The sequence below is a fragment of the Macaca thibetana genome, chromosome 9 (genome assembly GCF_024542745.1).
Source record: "Macaca thibetana thibetana isolate TM-01 chromosome 9, ASM2454274v1, whole genome shotgun sequence".
Lineage (NCBI taxonomy): Eukaryota > Metazoa > Chordata > Mammalia > Primates > Cercopithecidae > Macaca > Macaca thibetana.
Window position 1 is genome coordinate 106356734 of NC_065586.1, and position 18797 is coordinate 106375530.

Genomic DNA, 18797 nt, shown 5'->3' on the forward strand with positions numbered 1-18797 from the left:
TGTGTGGTTTGGTGTTCAGGGCCTGGCTGGACCTAAGCGTGACCTCCACAAGTTTCTGCTGCCTGGAGAAGGGTGGTGATGCCAAGGGGTGGGGGCAGGGCAACTCAAGGCCAGCTCCTGGCAGGGGAGGGAAGGTTACCCAGGGCTTTGGCAAGAATGTGGGGCATCCTCTCAGCAGCAGGAGAAGGCCTCTGGCAGTCTTTTTTATTTTTTAAGGCTTTAAAAACGAGTTATATCTAACTTTGAAAGAACAGACTATTGCAATACCAACATCTAGTAAACACAAGAAAAAATACAGTTTACTTTTGCTTTCAAATATAGATGCAGAAATCCTAAACAAAAATATCAACTCTTGGAACTGAACAGTGCTTCAAAAGAATCACACACCATGACTGACCAGGTTATTTGCCAGATATTGCTGAAAGTCACAAAATCTACCAGCATAAATGATTACAGGCACAAATTAAAGAATAAATGTGATTACACTAATAAATGTTGAAAAGTATTTGGGAGGCATTTCTAATGAAGAAAACTACTTTGACACAGCAAAGATTGTTTCCTGTGGTGGTCTTTTAATTATAGTGGAAGGGTGAGGTTGGGCCCAAGGCTTGCGGTCATCACCAGGAGTGAAGGAGTTCACTCTGATGGCAACATTTCCTTGGGGAAGAATGAACCACGAACAGAGAAAACAGCACTCGGATCCTTTGGGAATGTAACTTGATCTTGATATTTAAAGGATTGGGCCCCACAGGTTTAAAAAGCTTGAGTTCTAACCCTTATTCCATCAGTTTGATAGACAGCTGTTGGCCTTCTGCCAGTTACCATACCTCTCTGAGCCTGAACTTTCTCAACTGAAAAATGGGGACTGTATTGAGAAACAAACTTAATAACACAAACTTCTATGACATAAACCTTGAAATGTTATTTGGGGAAATATTCACTTGGCATGGCCCTAGCAAACTCCTCCCAAATACCTTATCAGTAGCACCCTGGTGTCACCCCAAGTGGGGTGCTCCAGAGTAAGCAAGCCACTTAGATGTGCATGTTAATTGAGTCCTGCAATGCAGACGTCTTGGATCCAAGTTCATGCAAAAAAGAAGGAAAAGGACATTTGAGAGATTAACACATCCATTATAATCACTGAAATAGGCTGCTGTAATAAGGGCCATTTAATAAAATGTAAGAAGCCCTTTTCTAAGAGGGAAGAGATGGGTCAGGATGGAAGTCAAGTGCAGCTGTTTGAGCCTTTGCCAGTGGTCTGATCTCACCAGTAAAACTGGAGTTAAAAAACAACAAACTTCCAGATTCAGCCGTCTCAGATAAACACTGCCTCCCCCTGGCGTTCCACCCACCCCAAGTCCTTTCCCTTCCTCCCCAGCTCGGGCAGCACCTGAGTCGCTTGGTGCGTTTCCGTGTGGTTGGGATGTCAGCCGGCAGCCCTGGCGACCGGAGCCCTGGGAGGCGGCAGCTACCTCTCGGGTTTAGCATTACGTCATCCCTTCTAGGCCCAAATTTATCTCGGCTGCACAGAGACCCGCAGCTCTGAGCTGCCGCTGACTTGAGGAGAGCTTACGCATGAACTTAGGCAAGGCTGACTCACCGGGCGAGGGAAAGGTTTTCTGCTGTTCTTCACGTTTCTGGGCTCCGGGGGAAGAGGAGGGGAGGAGGCTGCGGTAGTCATTTTGGAGTGGGGGATGGAAAAATGTGTAACTGTTACGGTTCTCACTTAAGAGCTTGTAGTTCACCTCCCCTGTCCCCAATGTTGAGTATTTGAAAACGCCCATCCTTAAAGATAGTTGCAGAAAACAGTGCCCTAGTCAGTAAACACTTTGCAGTTTCAGGGAAGTTTTCCAGAGTGCAAGGTGTCATCAACACAGTGACTTTGGACTTGTAACTTAACCTCATGGCCCCTTCCTCTCTCCCCATCTCTCCTCCCTAAAGAAAAGATACAACACATCAGCCTCCATTGTTTATGAATCTGCAATAAATCACTTGGAAATTGTCACTAAGTAAACTGTGCTGAGAAAGGACCCTTAAGAATTGAGGGCTTTGCCTGCCTCCTTCAGAAGGCAGATTGTCCCCATCTGTGGCTGTGATCGTTATAGGCCTGGGGGATTCTGGGGGACTTTTTCCATTTTCAAATGACTCCCTTGAGAGAGATACATACTTTAGGGAGAGGGCAGAACAGAGACTATGGGTAGGATTCCAGGTTCTTATATCAGTAGACTTCGGAAGCCTTGCTTTTCCTGTTTCCCCATCTGCATTTGTAGTGGAAACTAATTCATTGGAGCAAAAGAAAGGCCATGGCTGCCTCTGGGTTCCTCTGGGTTGAGACCGTTGCTGAGGGATGGTTTGTGGGTAGCATTACTTTCCTGTGGATAGAGCCCTAAGCTTTGCGCTGGAGAGGCCCTTATAGCTGATATCGTAGGAAGGACTCCAGGAGGCAGCCAGAGCAGGGAGAAGGAAGTGGTACCTCAGTTGCTTTTGGAAAAGGCTGGAGATTTCTGTACATGAACCAGCCCTTAATACTGCCCACCATGATCATCATCTCTCCTCTTCTTCAATGCAGGTGGCCTTTTGGTGAGTCTCGCTCTACTTTCCATGTCCTCATCTCCCTCTTGGCCATGGCTCTAGAAGAAGGGCTCTAGATTAGTTCACCTGGAAGTCAACTGTGGAAGGCCATGCATAGGCCCCAGGCCTCTTGCATGTAGCCATCTCTTCCTGACCAGCTATGGCTCTGTGACCTCTGGAATTAAAGCCATCTTGAATTCATGTATATTTTCAGTTTGTACTACTTTTCTTGATTGCTTGTCACACAAGTTTACCTCCTATTAGGAAAAGTAGAGTTGTATTTGTCCTGACCAGGCGCAGTGACTCACGTCTGTAATCCCAGCACTTTGGGAGGCTGAGGCGGGCAGATCACGAGGTCAGGAGTTCGAGACCAGCATGGCCAACATGGTGAAACCCTGTCTCTACGAAAATACAAAAAATTAGCTGGGCATAGCGGCAGGTGCCTGTAATCCCAGCTACTTGGGAGGCTGTGTCAGGAGAATCGCTTAAACCCGGGAGGTAGAGGTTGCAATGAGCCGAGATCGCACCACTGCACTCCAGTCCCGGTGATAGAGTGAGACTCTGTCTCAAAAAAAAAAAAAAAAAAAAATTCTACCCTCAACTAACAGATGTTTTTTTTTTTTTTTTTTTTTTTTTTTTTGAGGCGGAGTCTCGCTCTGTCGTCCAGGCTGGAGTGCAGTGGCGCGATCTCGGCTCACTGCAAGCTCCGCCTCCCGGGTTCCCGCCATTCTCCTGCCTCAGCCTCCCGAGTAGCTGGGACTACAGGCGCCCCACCACGCCCGGCTAGTTTTTTGTATTTTTAGTAGAGACGGGGTTTCATTGTGTTAGCCAGGATGGTCTCAATCTCCTGACCTCGTGATCCGCCCGTCTCGGCCTCCCAAAGTGCTGGGATTACAGGCTTGAGCCACCGCGCCCGGCTAGATGTTCTAAATGAATGATATTTTCTGTAAAATAATCCACTCCCACCCCTACCCAACATGGCCCTTGTTAAGGGTGGAGGGTAGTTGTTACCAACACCCAATGGGAAAGCTCAGATCTGAAACGACCTAGTCAACAGCTAAAAAAACAGTCCCTTTTTCAAAGCCTTTACAAAAAAAAAAAAAGTGTGGCTTGTGAACACCTCTCATTTTGGGTCTTCTTGGATTTGATGGAATATCTATTTGGTTTTAAATGTGGTGCCAAGTGTAATATTTAAAAGGACTGGCAGAATTTTGCAGCTTGTGACCTCACTGGAGATTTTATTCACTTTAGAAAAAAAGAAAAAGAAAACAAAAGGTATGAGGGAAAGGTATGTTAAAATGCAGCATGAAGCCGTTAACATTTTTAAGAGGGTAAGAGTTCCGTCTCAAGATGGTATTTTCTGCAGGAGCCAATGGAATGACCACGGGAGGGGGAAATTCTTCCCTCACCAGGAGCTTCATGTTATTTTGGATGTGATATCAACCAGCAGGTTAAAACGATTGGGGTGGAGGCCCGGCGCAGTGGCTCACGCCTATAATCCCAGCACTCTGGGAGGCCTAGGCAGGCAGATCATGAGGTCAGGAGATCGAGACCATCCTGACTAACACGGTGAAACCCCGTCTCCACTACAAATACAAAAAATTAGCTGGGCATGGTGGTGGGTGCCTATAGTCCCAGCTACTCGGGAGACTGAGGTAGGAGAATGGCATGAACCCGGGAGGCGGAGCTTGCAGTGAACCGAGATCGTGCCACTGCACTCCAGCCTGGGTGACAGAGCGAGACTCCGTCTCAAAAAAAAAAAAAAATAAATAAATAAATAAAATAAATAATTGGGGTGGAGAACAAACAGTTATGGGTATGTTTGCATGGTTCCCAGCTTGCTCCTAGAGCATTCAACAAGTACGATCCTCTTGTCCTTCCTCTCCCTAGATCCCTTGTTCCCAACTGGGGGACAGGGGAGGGATTTTGTGCCCCAGGAGACATTTTTGGTTGTCACACCGGAGGGGTAGTGGTGTGCTACTGGCCTCTAGTGGGTAGAGGCCAGGGATGCTCCTAAGCATCCTGCAAAGCACGGAACAGAGCTCCTGCTCCAAGGAGGAATTACCCAGATCAAAATGTCAATGATGCTAAAGTTGAGAAACCCTAGTCTAGACTTTGAGAATTTTTTAGATGGAGGACTTAGAAAGAGAGTGGCCATGAGAGCAGTCAGGGGCTTTTTTTTTTTTTTTTCTTTTGAGACTGAGTCTTGCTCTGTTGCCCAGGCTGGAGTGCAGTGGCGTGATCTCGGCTCACTGCAACCTCCGCCTCCCAGGTTCAAGCGATTCTCCTGCCTCAGCCTCCCAAGTAGCTGGGATTACAGGCACCCGCCACCATGCCAGGCTAATTTTTGTATTTTTAGTAGAGACAGGGTTTCACCATGTTGGCAAAGCTGGTCTCGAACTCCTGACCTCAGGTTATCCGCCCACCTCAGCCTCCCAAAGTCCTGGGATTACAGGCGTGAGCCATCGTGCCCGGCCAGTGGCAGTCTTTTAATGTGGTCTCTGCTCTCTTTAACTAACTCCCCTTTTAGCTACAGAGGACAGCGTAAGAGAAAAACATCATCATCGCTTCTATTTACTGAGTGCCTAGTATATACTGAGTGCTGGAATTACTGCATTTAATCTTCGCAAAAAGCCCTACTGAATACATGAACCTCGAGAGCAGGTCTGCGTCTGTTTCTCTTTTACTATGCACACTAAGTCTAGTACAGTGCCTGGCACATGGCACGCGCTCAAGGTCGTGGCTATGATCATATCCATTTTATACATAAGGAAAATGAGACTGAAAGAGTTCACACTGTCAGTGTAAGTAGCAGAGTCAGGATTTGAATCAAACTCTGTTCAGCACCAGGGAGAATTTTCTGGCATCTAAAAGCATTAGTGAGGGACTGAGGGAGGAGAAAGTTTTTAAAAGTAAGATAACTACTTGTCTGTGTGCAAGCTGAGGTGGAAGAAGGGCTTCATGGAAACCCTCTCTAATGAAATCATCCCTCGTTTTTGAACAGCAATTTCGGCTTTTCCAGTTTCTGTGTGCGCTGTTGGTGCAGGTGTGTTACTCTTCTCATTTTGCAGATGAGGAAACTGAGGCACATACGTTACATGAGAAAGTAGGAGATAAACGACTGCAACATGATATTTGGAATAAAGCGTGTCTCAGCCCCTGGGCAACCGCAGGGAGTCGCTGAGAAACAAGTTTCCCCGGGAGTAGACTCCCAGCTTGCTCAAATCCTTCCCATTCCACATCGTGTCTGGAGGGGGAAAAAAAAATCCTTCCCTCCCAGAAGCAAAGTCCCACAACTTCTTAGGCTTCCCTAGAGACAGGAAAGGAAACCCAGCGGGACTACACCTTCCGACGACCTTTGCGAATCGTGCGGAACGCAGGCGCCCTGAAACGGCGTGCGCACTACGATTCCCGGCAGCCGCGGGCGGGGGCGGGACTACATTTCCCAGGGGGCAGAGGCAGGGGCGGGAGGGGGCGGGCCGCGGCGCTGCTCCCGCCCCTCCTCCGTGCTCGCGCGGAGAGGTAAACAAACCACGCGCGGGCTGCCGGTGGCACGGCGGGCGCGGCTGGCGCGGCTGGGGCGGCTGAGGCAGCGGAGAGCGCGCCGAGCCGCGGCCGGGCTGGCCCGCCCGCCTGCCGCACATGTTCCGGGACGGCGCCTCGCCGTAGCCGCCTGCGGCGCCTCCTGTCGGCCCGGGAAGGGAGTGCAGAGAGGCGCCGATCGCCACCCGCGGTGCCCATGGAGCGGGTAAGGATGATCAACGTGCAGCGTCTGCTGGAGGCTGCCGAGTTTTTGGAGCGCCGGGAGCGAGGTAATGGCTGGGCGCCGCTGCGTGAGCCCGAGCGCTACTAATCTTTATGGGGAGTGCGGTGCGGCCGGTGAGGGAGGGCACGCGTGTGAGGTGCGCGCATGTGAGGGAGAGGTGTGCGTGCGTGTAAGCGTAGGGGAGCGCGCGTGTGAGGGGTGGGGCGTGTGGGGAGGGGAGCGGGCGTGTGAGGGGTGGGGCGTGTGAGGGAGGGGTGCCCGCGTGTGAGGGGAGGGGCTTGTGAGGGAGGGGTGCACGCGTGAGGGGAGGGGCGCGCGTGTGAGGGGGGGCGTGTGAGGGAGGGGAGCGCGCGTGTGATGGGAGGGGCATGTGGGGAAGGGAGCGCGCGTGTGAGGGGAGGGGCGTGGGAGGGAGGGGTGCGCGCGTGAGGGGAGTGGCGTATGAGGGGAGGGGAACGCGCATGTGAGGGGAGGGGCGTGCGCATGTGAGGAGAGGGGTGCGCTCATGTGAGGGAAAGGGCGTGTGAGGGGAGGGGAGGGGCGTCTGCGGGTAGGGGAGCGCGCGTGTGAGTGAGGGGTGCGCGCGTGTGAGGGGAGGGACGTGTGAGGGAAGCGCGCATGAGGGGAGGGGCGTGCGCATGTGTGAGGGGAGGGACGTGTGAGGGGAGGGGCGCGCGGGTGTGAGGGGAGGGGCGCGCATGTGTGAGGGGAGGGGTGCGTGCATGTGAGGGGAGGGGTGCGAGCATGGGGGGTCGAGCATGTGAGGCGAGGGGCGCGCGCATGTGAGGGGAGGGGTGCGCGGGTGTGAGGGGAGGGGCGTGCGCGTGTAGGGAGGGGCGTGTGAGGGGAGGGAACACGCGTGTGAGGGGAGGGCCATGCGTGTGTGTGAGGGCAGGGGTGCGCACAAGTGAGGGGAGGGGCATCTGAGGAGAGGGGCTCGCGCGTGTGCGAGGAGGGGCGTGTGCGGGGAGGGTCGCGCGTGAGGGTGCGCGCGTGGGAGGGATGGTGCGGGGGAAGGGGCGTGTGCGGGAAGGGGCGTGTGCGGGAAGGGGCCTGCGCGTGTGGGAGGGGCGCGCGTGCGTGGGAAGCTCGCGCGCGTGAGGTGCGCGTGGGGAAGTGTGTGTGTGCTGAGATCGTGAGTGGAGGCGTGTGTGAGAGATCGTGCAGGTGCGGGGGGAGGTGCGAGGGTGCGCCCGGAGGGTGGGGCTGTGGGTGTGCGGGGAGCGGGAAGGAGACCGGCGGAGGGGAGTTGGAGAGAGGACGGTCCGGGACTGGAGAGAGGGTGACCATGGAGAAACCAGCAGGGCCTGGAGTGGGAGAGGGTGCTGGGAGTTAAGAAGAAGGAGGAACGCGGATGCTGGGGGTGTCTGGGGAAAGCCGGTGGAGAGTGGGCAGAGGACTGGCAGCGTGCGGAAGGGGCCTCTGAATACCTGCGGGGTGATGAGATAGGGCCCCTTTGGCGGTGGCAGCCCAAAGGACTGTGGAGATGGGGCAGGAAGAGCAGGAACTCGGAGATTGTTGTCAAGAGAGAAAATGTCTCTGTAAGACTTGTTCGAAGTACGCGAAAATATTGGGCTTAAAAGAGACTCTTTAGAACAGAGTTGAAAGTAAAGGGGAATTTTTGAGTCAAGTAAAATCAATGAAGCGAATGGTAACTGGTCAAAAAATGTTGTTCTAAAGCATCTGAAATCTCAAAAAAAAATTTTGGGGAGAGAAGGATTTTGGAAAGGGGGGATAAATTATTTGGTTTAGAGGAGGTATCAAAACACCTTCCAGCTGATGGGGTGTCACAGGATTGATGTCCAGGCGAGGGACATTAATCTTCTAACCAAAAAGAGTGGAAACATTGTACCTTTTTTTTTGCTTTCAAAAACCTGTTACTGCAAAGACCTTGGATTTGTGGTTCAATGGATTTGGGTACTATATTCTTCTTACTATACCTTTTTTTCTTGCTCTCTTCAGAGTGTGAACATGGCTACGCCTCTTCATTCCCGTCCATGCCAAGCCCCCGACTGCAGCATTCAAAGCCCCCACGGAGGTTGAGCCGGGCACAGAAACACAGCAGCGGGAGCAGCAACACCAGCACTGCCAACAGGTAGCAAGCTGGGAACGCTTAGAAGAGGGAACTGGAGGGAAGGAGCACATTTCTCCTGTAATCCCAAGTCTGGAGGAGCAGCACTTGATGGGTTTCTTTACCACTACCCTGGGGTGGGGATTTGGCCCTTTAATAAAGTCTAGAAATCATAACCTGGTTTTACATGGAAGGGAAGGAATAGAATCTGGAAAGACAACCAAAGAAGTTCTTGCTGGGATTATTAAGATGGCTATGACTGAGAGGACAGTAAGTTGAGAAACTTGGCAGCATGTGTCCATGCATGCAGCCACCTGCTAAAAGTAATTGTGGGGTGGCTTTTAATAATCTGGTCAAGTTTAGGACAGTCCAAGAAGGTTAAAAAAAAATCAGAAATAGGTCTGGCAGGATATAAAGCAGAATCAAGGGCTTTGTTAAAGGAATAAAAATATTTAGGTAGAATTGGTAGTGAGCAGGTATGGTTATTTGTTTAAGGAGGAAAGGGAAGACCGTACTATGAAAGTTTTGCCTCTTTAAATAAGATCCGATTGGTTGGTGGGCTCTAAAAGCAAAAATGAAAAAAAAAATCTGCTTATCTTTCAAGCAGAATAGATCTTTTAGAATATACTTGTCTAGATGTACTTGGAAAGGATGGGCCTAGTGGCTCTCACCTGTAATTCCAGCACTTTGGGAGGCTGAGGTGGGAGGATTGCTTGAGCTTAGGAGTTCAAGACCAACCTGGATGACATAGTGAAATTTTGTCTCAAAAAGAGAAAAAAATAGACGTACTAAGATGTAGTTGACTTCCATTTTTGAAAACTCTGAGTAGTATCTGGCTGTCTCTTCAGTGTTTTTATTCTGGGGAGCCAGTAAATTCCTAGGATTCATCTCATAAGAAGTTTTCAAAAGGCCTTTCTTAACAGAAGATTAACAGATGGCTGCCTTTTCCATTGATAAGGGGAATTAAATGAGACCTTTATTTCTGTTTCCCAGAGCTTTGTCTAGAGAGTATAATAAACATTCATTTTGGGGAGGACAGAGCAATCCCTGGGTAACCAAATTTCCCTGAAGGCTTTGGGGAGCTTCAGTCAGGTGGTTGGTTAGTCATTTGGAACAGCAGATTGGGACAGAATGGGGCTCTTGATGCAGAAAGCCTGAGGCTTCTATAGATAACAATTGGAACTCATGAGGTTGGATCATCCCACTCTGTATTTCAGACATCTCCGAGGAAAAACTAGGATTCACTTTTCTCCTTTGACTTCTCCGTAGAGCTGCATGTTCCCTTTTTTAGCTACTTTTCATTAAGACTACTATATAGTTTTTAATTTCTTAGGTTATAAAAATAATTAACCATAAGCTTGATGTACTATATGTGTTATGTGTAGGTCTAGAGATTTTGTTGTAGTATGGTGGAGATGAAAATATGTGGTATGATACACAGCATTTAAAAAAATGTACATTTGCTTGCCCTTACAGTTTCAGTGTTTAAGCTATCAAGAATTAAGACCTATTCAGGAATTTATGTATGTTTCAATCCACATAGATTAAAAAAACTCTTTTTTTCAACTTGGAGACATAGTAAGAGTACACATAGGAAACCAAACCTGAGTTCTGTCATGCTGCAAGTATTTAAGCCTTTCCTATTTTCTAGAAATTAGGTATATAATTTCAGTACATTTCCCATCCCTTACTATATTCATCTGTAAAATGAGATGTATTAGATTCTCACCAAGGTCCCTCATTATCCTGAACTTCTGTGACTCTGATTTATTGACAGTTTTAGAGATTGGTTACTATGTTAGTAATTTAATATGTCTCCCATCATTGCAGATGTGACATTTTTAGGAACTCAAGGATTGTAGAGGCATAAATAAGATGCACATTCCTAGGTTTTTATCAATTATGTTACCTGTCATTAATAAGAAACTCTTAGTCATCTGTTGACTTACACTTTGCTCAGCTTGGGGTTTGGGCTAAGTGATGTTTCTCTTTCATGCTAGCGTTTCTGTTAGGATTCTAATATTATGTGTGGGACCACAGTGCTAATTACTGTGTTTTAGCATAGCATGTCGGAAAATTTGTAAAACTGCAAGCATGCCATAGTGTTCTGATAGTGCCCAAAGGAGAATATGTGAACGTTAGACCACCTAAAACAAAAGAAGGTACTTTTATATGGGAATATAAGTAGCAAGAAAGAGAGAGAGAGAAATAAATAGATTTTAGAATGTATTATCAAAAGATCCACAAATGTGTGGGGTTTGGGCTGGGGCCTATGAGAGAGAACTAGTATGTTAAAATGAAAAACTAGAAATTATTTCTCCTTAGCCTCTTATTTAAAATGCCTGCTTCGTGGAATTAAGGAGAGCTGAGGTAGAAGTTCCAATACTGGGGTATTTGGACAATAGTGTTGATCCATTTCAAAGAGGACTCTGTAGGCTTCTTCTTAATTTTAAGTTTACTGTTGGATTTTAATAGAGATTTTATTATGCTGGTTACATAAAGCAGAAAGAAGACTTACAGAAATTTCCATGTGTTTATCATCTGAAACAAGGAAAGGAATAGAGTTCATAAGTATATGTGTCTTATTTTTACCTGATCAAAAAGCTACTAGTGTAGAAGTAGCTTTTATTACTATACATCGTGAACATTGATGTATGTTATAAAATGACATTTGTTTCTTTGACATCATAGCATCTTTAAGATATAATGGTGATTGACTCTTTTACCCCTGATATTCTCAGGTATTATATGGTATGCCTGACAAAAATGTTACTTTAGGCCAGGTGCAGTGGCTCACGCCTGTAATTCCAGCACTTTGGGAGGCTGAGGTAGGTGGATCACCTGAGGTCAGGAGTTTGAGACCAGCCTGGCCAACATGATGAAACCCTGTCTCTACTCAAAATATAAAAATTAGCCGGGCATAGTAGCGTGTGCCTGTAATCTCTGCTACTTGGGAGGCTGAGGCAGGATAATTCCTGGAATTTAGGAGGCGGAGCTTTCAGTGAGCCGAGATTGCGCCATTGCACTCCAGCCTGGGCCACAGAGTGAGACTCCATCCCAAAAAATAAAAAAATAAAAAGTTACTTTATAAATTTATGCTGAAAGTTAACTCCGAATACTATAAATTCCTATTCCCCTTTCCCCCATGCCTTAAAATCTTATTTTCACAGAAGTACAAAGGAGAGAAAATAAATGATATAATGTGATATTACAGATATGTTCCTTGCAAATACCAGTAATTTTATCATTTGGGATGGTTCTGATAGTTGGAAGTGGGACCTATAATATATAATTATTTTTAAAATAAATGCTTGATTTTACTGTGGTCTTGGTCACAGCCTTCTGGCACACTTCCAAAAATCAACATTGCTAAGATGTTACTGCTGTTAGAGAATGTGGCTGCAATAGCTATCTGGCTCTTTGGGGAGCATCAGATAAGCTCAGATTCTAGCTTATTTACTATTTGGTATCACAGGTGAAAAAATCTCAAGGTCTATCATCCTTAAAACTCTACTAAATAAGCCATGGCTGCAGTGTAACACTGATTTCTTCCTAAATATCTCTTCAATCGGCCTTCTTTCCTGTTATCTTCATTACTGTCCTCCTAATCTCAGCTACCATCATCTCTTACTTGGACGACTGCAGTAACTTATTACCTGGTGTCCTTGCAACCACAGTTCTTTTTTTTTTTGTCTTGCTCTGTCACCTAGGCTGGAGTGCAGTGGTGCGATCTCGGCTCACTGCAAGCTCTGACTCCCGGGTTCATGCCATTCTCCTGCCTCAGCCTCCCATGTAGCTTGGACAAAGGTGTCCGCCACCATGCCTGGCTAATTTTTTGTATTGTTAGTAGAGACAGGGTTTCACTGTGTTAGCCAGGATGGTCTCAATCTCCTGACCTCATGATCCTCCCGCCTCGGCCTCCCAAAGTGCTGGGATTACAGGCGTAAGCCACCGTGCCCGGCCAGTTCTTATGAATTATATTGGTCAACCTTCTTTGGATACACGTTTTCTTCTACCTCAAGATCTTTGCATACTTTCTTCCCTGCCGGAAATCATTTTTCCTCCCCCTTTGTTCTCTCTGTTGAACAACACTTTTCCTTCAGCTCAATCATAAGTTCCTCAGGAATGTTTCCTCATCTGTCATAGTAGTAGATCAGGTCTTCACATACTTCATGGCACCCCTATTTTTCCTTCATAGTGTTCATCACGTTTATAGAAATACTGTTATCCAATTCTTTCTTAAATTTGTATCCTATTCACTGGATTAAAAACACTGTGAGGCGGGCAGGGATTGAGTCTCTTCTGCTTAAACATTTATCCCTAGTACTTACCACAGTGCCCCGTACATAGTATGTGTTTCTTAAAGAATGGAAGGTTTTCAAACTCCAAGTAGACTGTCTTAAATTGAGTTTCTTTTTTGTGCTGAGTACCATATTAGACTTGAAGGAAGGATGATAGAACCCCTGCTTTGGCAAACTCTAATTACTTTGTGTTCTAAGGGATGTTAATGATACATTTGGAAAAACAGTATGTAGTATTTAAAGAATAAAAATCTCTAAACTGTCAATTCTTTTAAACAAGTAGGCTACAGAATGCCACAATTTTGAAGAACGTTCAGTGTCATCCTGTTTCGTGAAAATAAAATAATATAAAAACTTGCGTATTGAAAGAACCAGAAGTCTGTCAAATATTGGCAATAAATATTCGTATGAGCCTGTGACACGCACATAGTAATTGCATTGTTTTAAGGTAATCTGGGAAGTAGTAAATAGCCAATTTATGCTTTAATTTCAAGTTGATATATTTCTTCTCTTTAGTGTCCTATAGATACTAAAGAATCTCATAACAGCAGTATTTCAGTTCCACCTTCTAAGATTGAGGACACTAAAAAACAACTTCTCTGTTGCTTATAAGGCTTTAGTTTAATTTTTCTTAAACTATAGAATAAAGAAATGTTTTAGTCTTATTTTAGATAGAATTATTGTATTGTTACATTTTTAGCTTTGCATCCTTATCGGCTATCTTCATGGATTTTTAGTTTTTCTGCAGGGAGGGATGGTGGTGAATTATTTTCCTAGGATAGTTACAAAGGATTTTTTCCAGTAGTAATTTGAGATGCTTTATCTTCTCTTTATTCTACATGAACCTATTTGTTCACAGAAGAATTGAATGAAGCCTTATTTTTATTTTTGTGTAATGTCTTTCCACTATTCTGTTTCAAAGTTTTTTATTTTAAAAAATAGTTTCTGGGTCTTTGTCCCATAGAAAACTCCCAAAGTTTCAGGACAAAAATGTAGATTAGTACCAGTTAAACTCTTAATGATGTTGTTATTATTCTTCAGTATTTTCTGCATTTTGAGTGATTAACACTTCCAGTGAAATGTGTTTTGTGATAGTCTTCCACGAAAATTGAGTTAAATGAAAAATTCCCAAGAATTATATGCTTTATACTAAAAGAACTCAGGCTTTCCTTTAAATGCTTCCTTGAAGTGTAAGTTTGCTTCCTTGAAGTGTATGCTATTTTTTTTTTGAGAGAAGTCTCGCTCTTATCCCCTAGGTTTGAGTGCAGTGGCTAGATCTCGGCTCACTGCAACCTCTACCTCCTTTAACAATTAACGATTCTCCTGCCTCTGCCTCCCAAGTAATGGGGATTAAGTCGCCTGCCACCACGCCTGGTTAATTTTTGTATATTTTGGTAGAGATGGGGTTTCACCATGTTGGCCAGGCTGGTTTGGAACTCCTGACCACAAGTGATCCGCCCGCCTCGGCCTCCCAAAGTGCTGGGATTATAGGCGTGAGCCACTGCGCCCGGCCTGCTATTGCTGGGTTTCTTAAGGTTATATTCCTCATGAAGGAGACTTGTATGATCATGCCTTGTAAGTCAGTAGGACAGTTGTTTCTGTTCCCATTCGATGAAAGGCATTTTTGTCAAAATATTGAATATGTGATGTAGAAGATCACAAAATGTAGAAAGGGAATGCTTCAGTACGGTTCTCTGTTTTATGAAGACAAAATATTATCACTCATTTTATGGTTAAAGCACATGTGGCTTAGAGATGGTGATTGCTTAAGCCTTATAGCTGTAGATGGTGGCTGACTTTATTGTCAAGCTGGATTTTAAGCAATACATGCATCACTGTTGTAATCAGGCAGTACTGTTGACTCGAAGAAAGCTTTCTCTTCTAGATTTCTCCTTACAAATGAAAGAACATTGCCTCCTTTTGAATATGGCATGATTCTTTGTCATTTTTTCAGTAAGGAGAGTTTTCTAGATACTAATCTAATCAAAGAGGTTTGATAGTATGCTTTGACAAAGTATATTTCCAGGTCCCATTTTTTTTTTTTTTTTTTTTTTAATTTATTTATTATTATTATACTTTAAGTTGTAGGGTACATGTGCATAACGTGCAGGTTTGTTACATATGTATACTTGTGCCATGTTGCTGTGCTGCACCCATCAACTCGTCATTTACATCAGGTATAACTCCCAATGCAATCCCTCCCCCCTCCCCCCTCCCCATGATAGGCCCCGGTGTGTGATGTTCCCCTTCCTGAGTCCGAGTGATCTCATTGTTCAGTTCCCACCTATGAGTGAGAACATGCGGTGTTTGGTTTTCTGTTCTTGTGATAGTTTGCTAAGAATGATGGATTCCAGCTGCATCCAAGTCCCTACAAAGGACTCAAACTCATCCTTTTTTATGGCTGCATAGTATTCCATGGTGTATATGTGCCACATTTTCTTAATCCAATCTGTCACTGATGGACATTTGGGTTGATTCCAAGTCTTTGCTATTGTGAATAGTGCTGCAATAAACATACGTGTGCATGTGTCTTTATAGCAGCATAATTTATAATCCTTTGGGTATATACCCAGTAATGGGATGGCTGGGTCATATGGTACATCTAGTTCTAGATCCTTGAGGAATCGCCATACTGTTTTCCATAATGGTTGAACTAGTTTACAATCCCACCAACAGTGTAAAAGTGTTCCTATTTCTCCACATCCTCTCCAGCACCTGTTGTTTCCTGACTTTTGAATGATTGCCATTCTAACTGGTGTGAGATGGTATCTCATTGTGGTTTTGATTTGCATTTCTCTGATGGCCAGTGATGATGAGCATTTTTTCATGTGTCTGTTGGCTGTATGAATGTCTTCTTTTGAGAAATGTCTGTTCATGTCCTTTGCCCACTTTTTGATGGGGTTGTTTGTTTTTTTCTTGTAAATTTGTTTGAGTTCTTTGTAGGTTCTGGATATTAGCCCTTTGTCAGATGAGTAGATTGCAAAAATTTTCTCCCATTCTGTAGGTTGCCTGTTCACTCTGATGGTAGTGTCTTTTGCTGTGCAGAAGCTCTTTAGTTTAATGAGATCCCATTTGTCAATTTTGGCTTTTGCTGCCATTGCTTTTGGTGTTTTAGACATGAAATCTTTGCCCATGCCTATGTCCTGAATGGTACTACCTAGGTTTTCCTCTAGGATTTTTATGGTATTAGGTCTAACATTTAAGTCTCTAATCCATCTTGAATTAATTTTCATATAAGGAGTAAGGAAAGGATCCAGTTTCAGCTTTCTACTTATGGCTAGCCAATTTTCCCAGCACCATTTATTAAATAGGGAATCCTTTCCCCATTTCTTGTTTCTCTCAGGTTTGTCAAAGATCAAATGGCTGTAGATGTGTGGTATTATTTCTGAGGACTCTGTTCTGTTCCATTGGTCTATGTCTCTGTTTTGGTACCAGTACCATGCTGTTTTGGTTACTGTAGCCTTGTAGTATAGTTTGAAGTCAGGTAGCGTGATGCCTCCAGCTTTGTTCTTTTGACTTAGGATTGTCTTGGAGATGCGGGCTCTTTTTTGGTTCCATATGAACTTTAAAGCAGTTTTTTCCAATTCTGTGAAGAAACTCATTGGTAGCTTGATGGGGATGGCATTGAATCTATAAATTACCTTGGGCAGTATGGCCATTTTCACAATATTGATTCTTCCTATCCATGAGCATGGTATGTTCTTCCATTTGTTTGTGTCCTCTTTGATTTCACTGAGCAGTGGTTTGTAGTTCTCCTTGAAGAGGTCCTTTACATCCCTTGTAAGTTGGATTCCTAGGTATTTTATTCTCTTTGAAGCAATTGTGAATGGAAGTTCATTCCTGATTTGGCTCTCTGTTTGTCTGTTACTGGTGTATAAGAATGCTTGTGATTTTTGCACATTAATTTTGTATCCTGAGACTTTGCTGAAGTTGCTTATCAGCTTAAGGAGATTTTGGGTTGAGACAATGGGGTTTTCTAAATATACAATCATGTCATCTGCAAACAGGGACAATTTGACTTCTTCTTTTCCTAACTGAATACCCTTGATTTCTTTCTCTTGCCTGATTGCCCTAGCCAGAACTTCCAACACTATGTTGAATAGGAGTGGTGAGAGAGGGCATCCCTGTCTTGTGCCAGTTTTCAAAGGGAATTTTTCTAGTTTTTGCCCATTCACTATGATATTGGCTGTGGGTTTGTCATAAATAGCTCTTATTATTTTGAGGTACGTTCCATCAATACCGAATTTATTGAGCGTTTTTAGCATGAAGGGCTGTTGAATTTTGTCAAAAGCCTTTTCTGCATCAATTGAGATAATCATGTGGTTCTTGTCTTTGGTTCTGTTTATATGCTGGATTATGTTTATTGATTTGCGAATGTTGAACCAGCCTTGCATCCCAGGGATGAAGCCCACTTGATCATGGTGGATAAGCTTTTTGATGTGTTGCTGAATCCGGTTTGCCAGTATTTTATTGAGGATTTTTGCATCGATGTTCATCAGGGATATTGGTCTAAAATTCTCTTTTTTTGTTGTGTCTCTGCCAGGCTTTGGTATCAGGATGATGTTGGCCTCATAAAATGAGTTAGGGAGGATTCCCTCTTTTTCTATTGATTGGAATAGTTTCAGAAGGAATGGTACCAACTCCTCTTTGTACCTCTGGTAGAATTCAGCTGTGAATCCATCTGGTCCTGGACTTTTTTTGGTTGGTAGGCTATTAATTGTTGCCTCAATTTCAGAGCCTGCTATTGGTCTATTCAGGGATTCAACTTCTTCCTGGTTTAGTCTTGGAAGAGTGTAAGTGTCCAGGAAATTATCCATTTCTTCTAGATTTTCCAGTTTATTTGTGTAGAGGTGTTTATAGTATTCTCTGATGGTAGTTTGTATTTCTGTGGGGTCGGTGGTGATATCCCCTTGATCATTTTTAATTGCGTCGATTTGATTCTTCTCTCTTTTCTTTCTTTATTAGTCTGGCTAGTGGTCTGTCAATTTTGTTGATCTTTTCAAAAAACCAACTCCTGGATTCATTGATTTTTTGGAGGGTTTTTTGTGTCTCTATCTCCTTCAGTTCTGCTCTGATCTTAGTTATTTCTTGCCTTCTGCTAGCTTTCGAATGTGTTTGCTCTTGCTTCTCTAGTTCTTTTAATTGCGATGTTAGAGTGTCAATTTTACATCTTTCCTGCTTTCTCTTGTGGGCATTTAGTGCTATAAATTTCCCTCTACACACTGCTTTAAATGTGTCCCAGAGATTCTGGTATGTTGTATCTTTGTTCTCATTGGTTTCAAAGAACATCTTTATTTCTGCCTTCATTTCATTATGTACCCAGTAGTCATTCAGGAGCAGGTTGTTCAGTTTCCATGTAGTTGAGCGGTTTTGATTGAGTTTCTTAGTCCTGAGTTCTAGTTTGATTGCACTGTGGTCTGAGAGACAGTTTGTTATAATTTCTGTTCTTGTACATTTGCTGAGGAGTGCTTTACTTCCAATTACGTGGTCAATTTTGGAGTAAGTATGATGTGGTGCTGAGAAGAATGTATATTCTGTTGATTTGGGGTGGAGAGTTCTATAGATGTCTATTAGGTCTGCTTGCTGCAGAGATGAATTCAATTCCTGGATATCCTTGTTAACTTTCTGTCTCGTTGATCTGTCTAATGTTGACAGTGGAGTGTTGAAGTCTCCCATTATTATTGTATGGGAGTCTAAGTCTCTTTGTAAGTCTCTAAGGACTTGCTTTATGAATCTGGGTGCTCCTGTATTGGGTGCATATATATTTAGGATAGTTAGCTCTTCCTGTTGAATTGATCCCTTTACCATTATGTAATGGCCTTCTTTGTCTCTTTTGATCTTTGATGGTTTAAAGTCTGTTTTATCAGAGACTAGTATTGCAACCCCTGCTTTTTTTTGTTCTCCATTTGCTTGGTAAATCTTCCTCCATCCCTTTATTTTGAGCCTATGTATGTCTCTGCGTGTGAGATGGGTCTCCTGAATACAGCAGACTGATGGGTCTTGACTCTTTATCCAGTTTGCCAGTCTGTGTCTTTTAATTGGAGCATTTAGTCCATTTACATTTAAGGTTAATATTGTTATGTGTGAA

The 18797-nt window shown here is 44.4% G+C and overlaps 1 protein-coding gene across 11 annotated transcripts in view; it reads left to right on the forward strand.

Moving 5' to 3' along the window:
• Positions 1–18797, forward strand: part of MXI1 (MAX interactor 1, dimerization protein) — an 86108-nt gene that overhangs the window by 12944 nt on the left and 54367 nt on the right. For 2 of the 11 annotated variants that reach the window (XM_050804284.1, XM_050804295.1), the window contains exon 2: positions 8300–8432. In XM_050804284.1, the coding sequence (XP_050660241.1) occupies positions 8300–8432 (133 nt within the window). The other 9 variants (XM_050804285.1, XM_050804290.1, XM_050804292.1 and 6 more) reach the window with 9 other exon arrangements.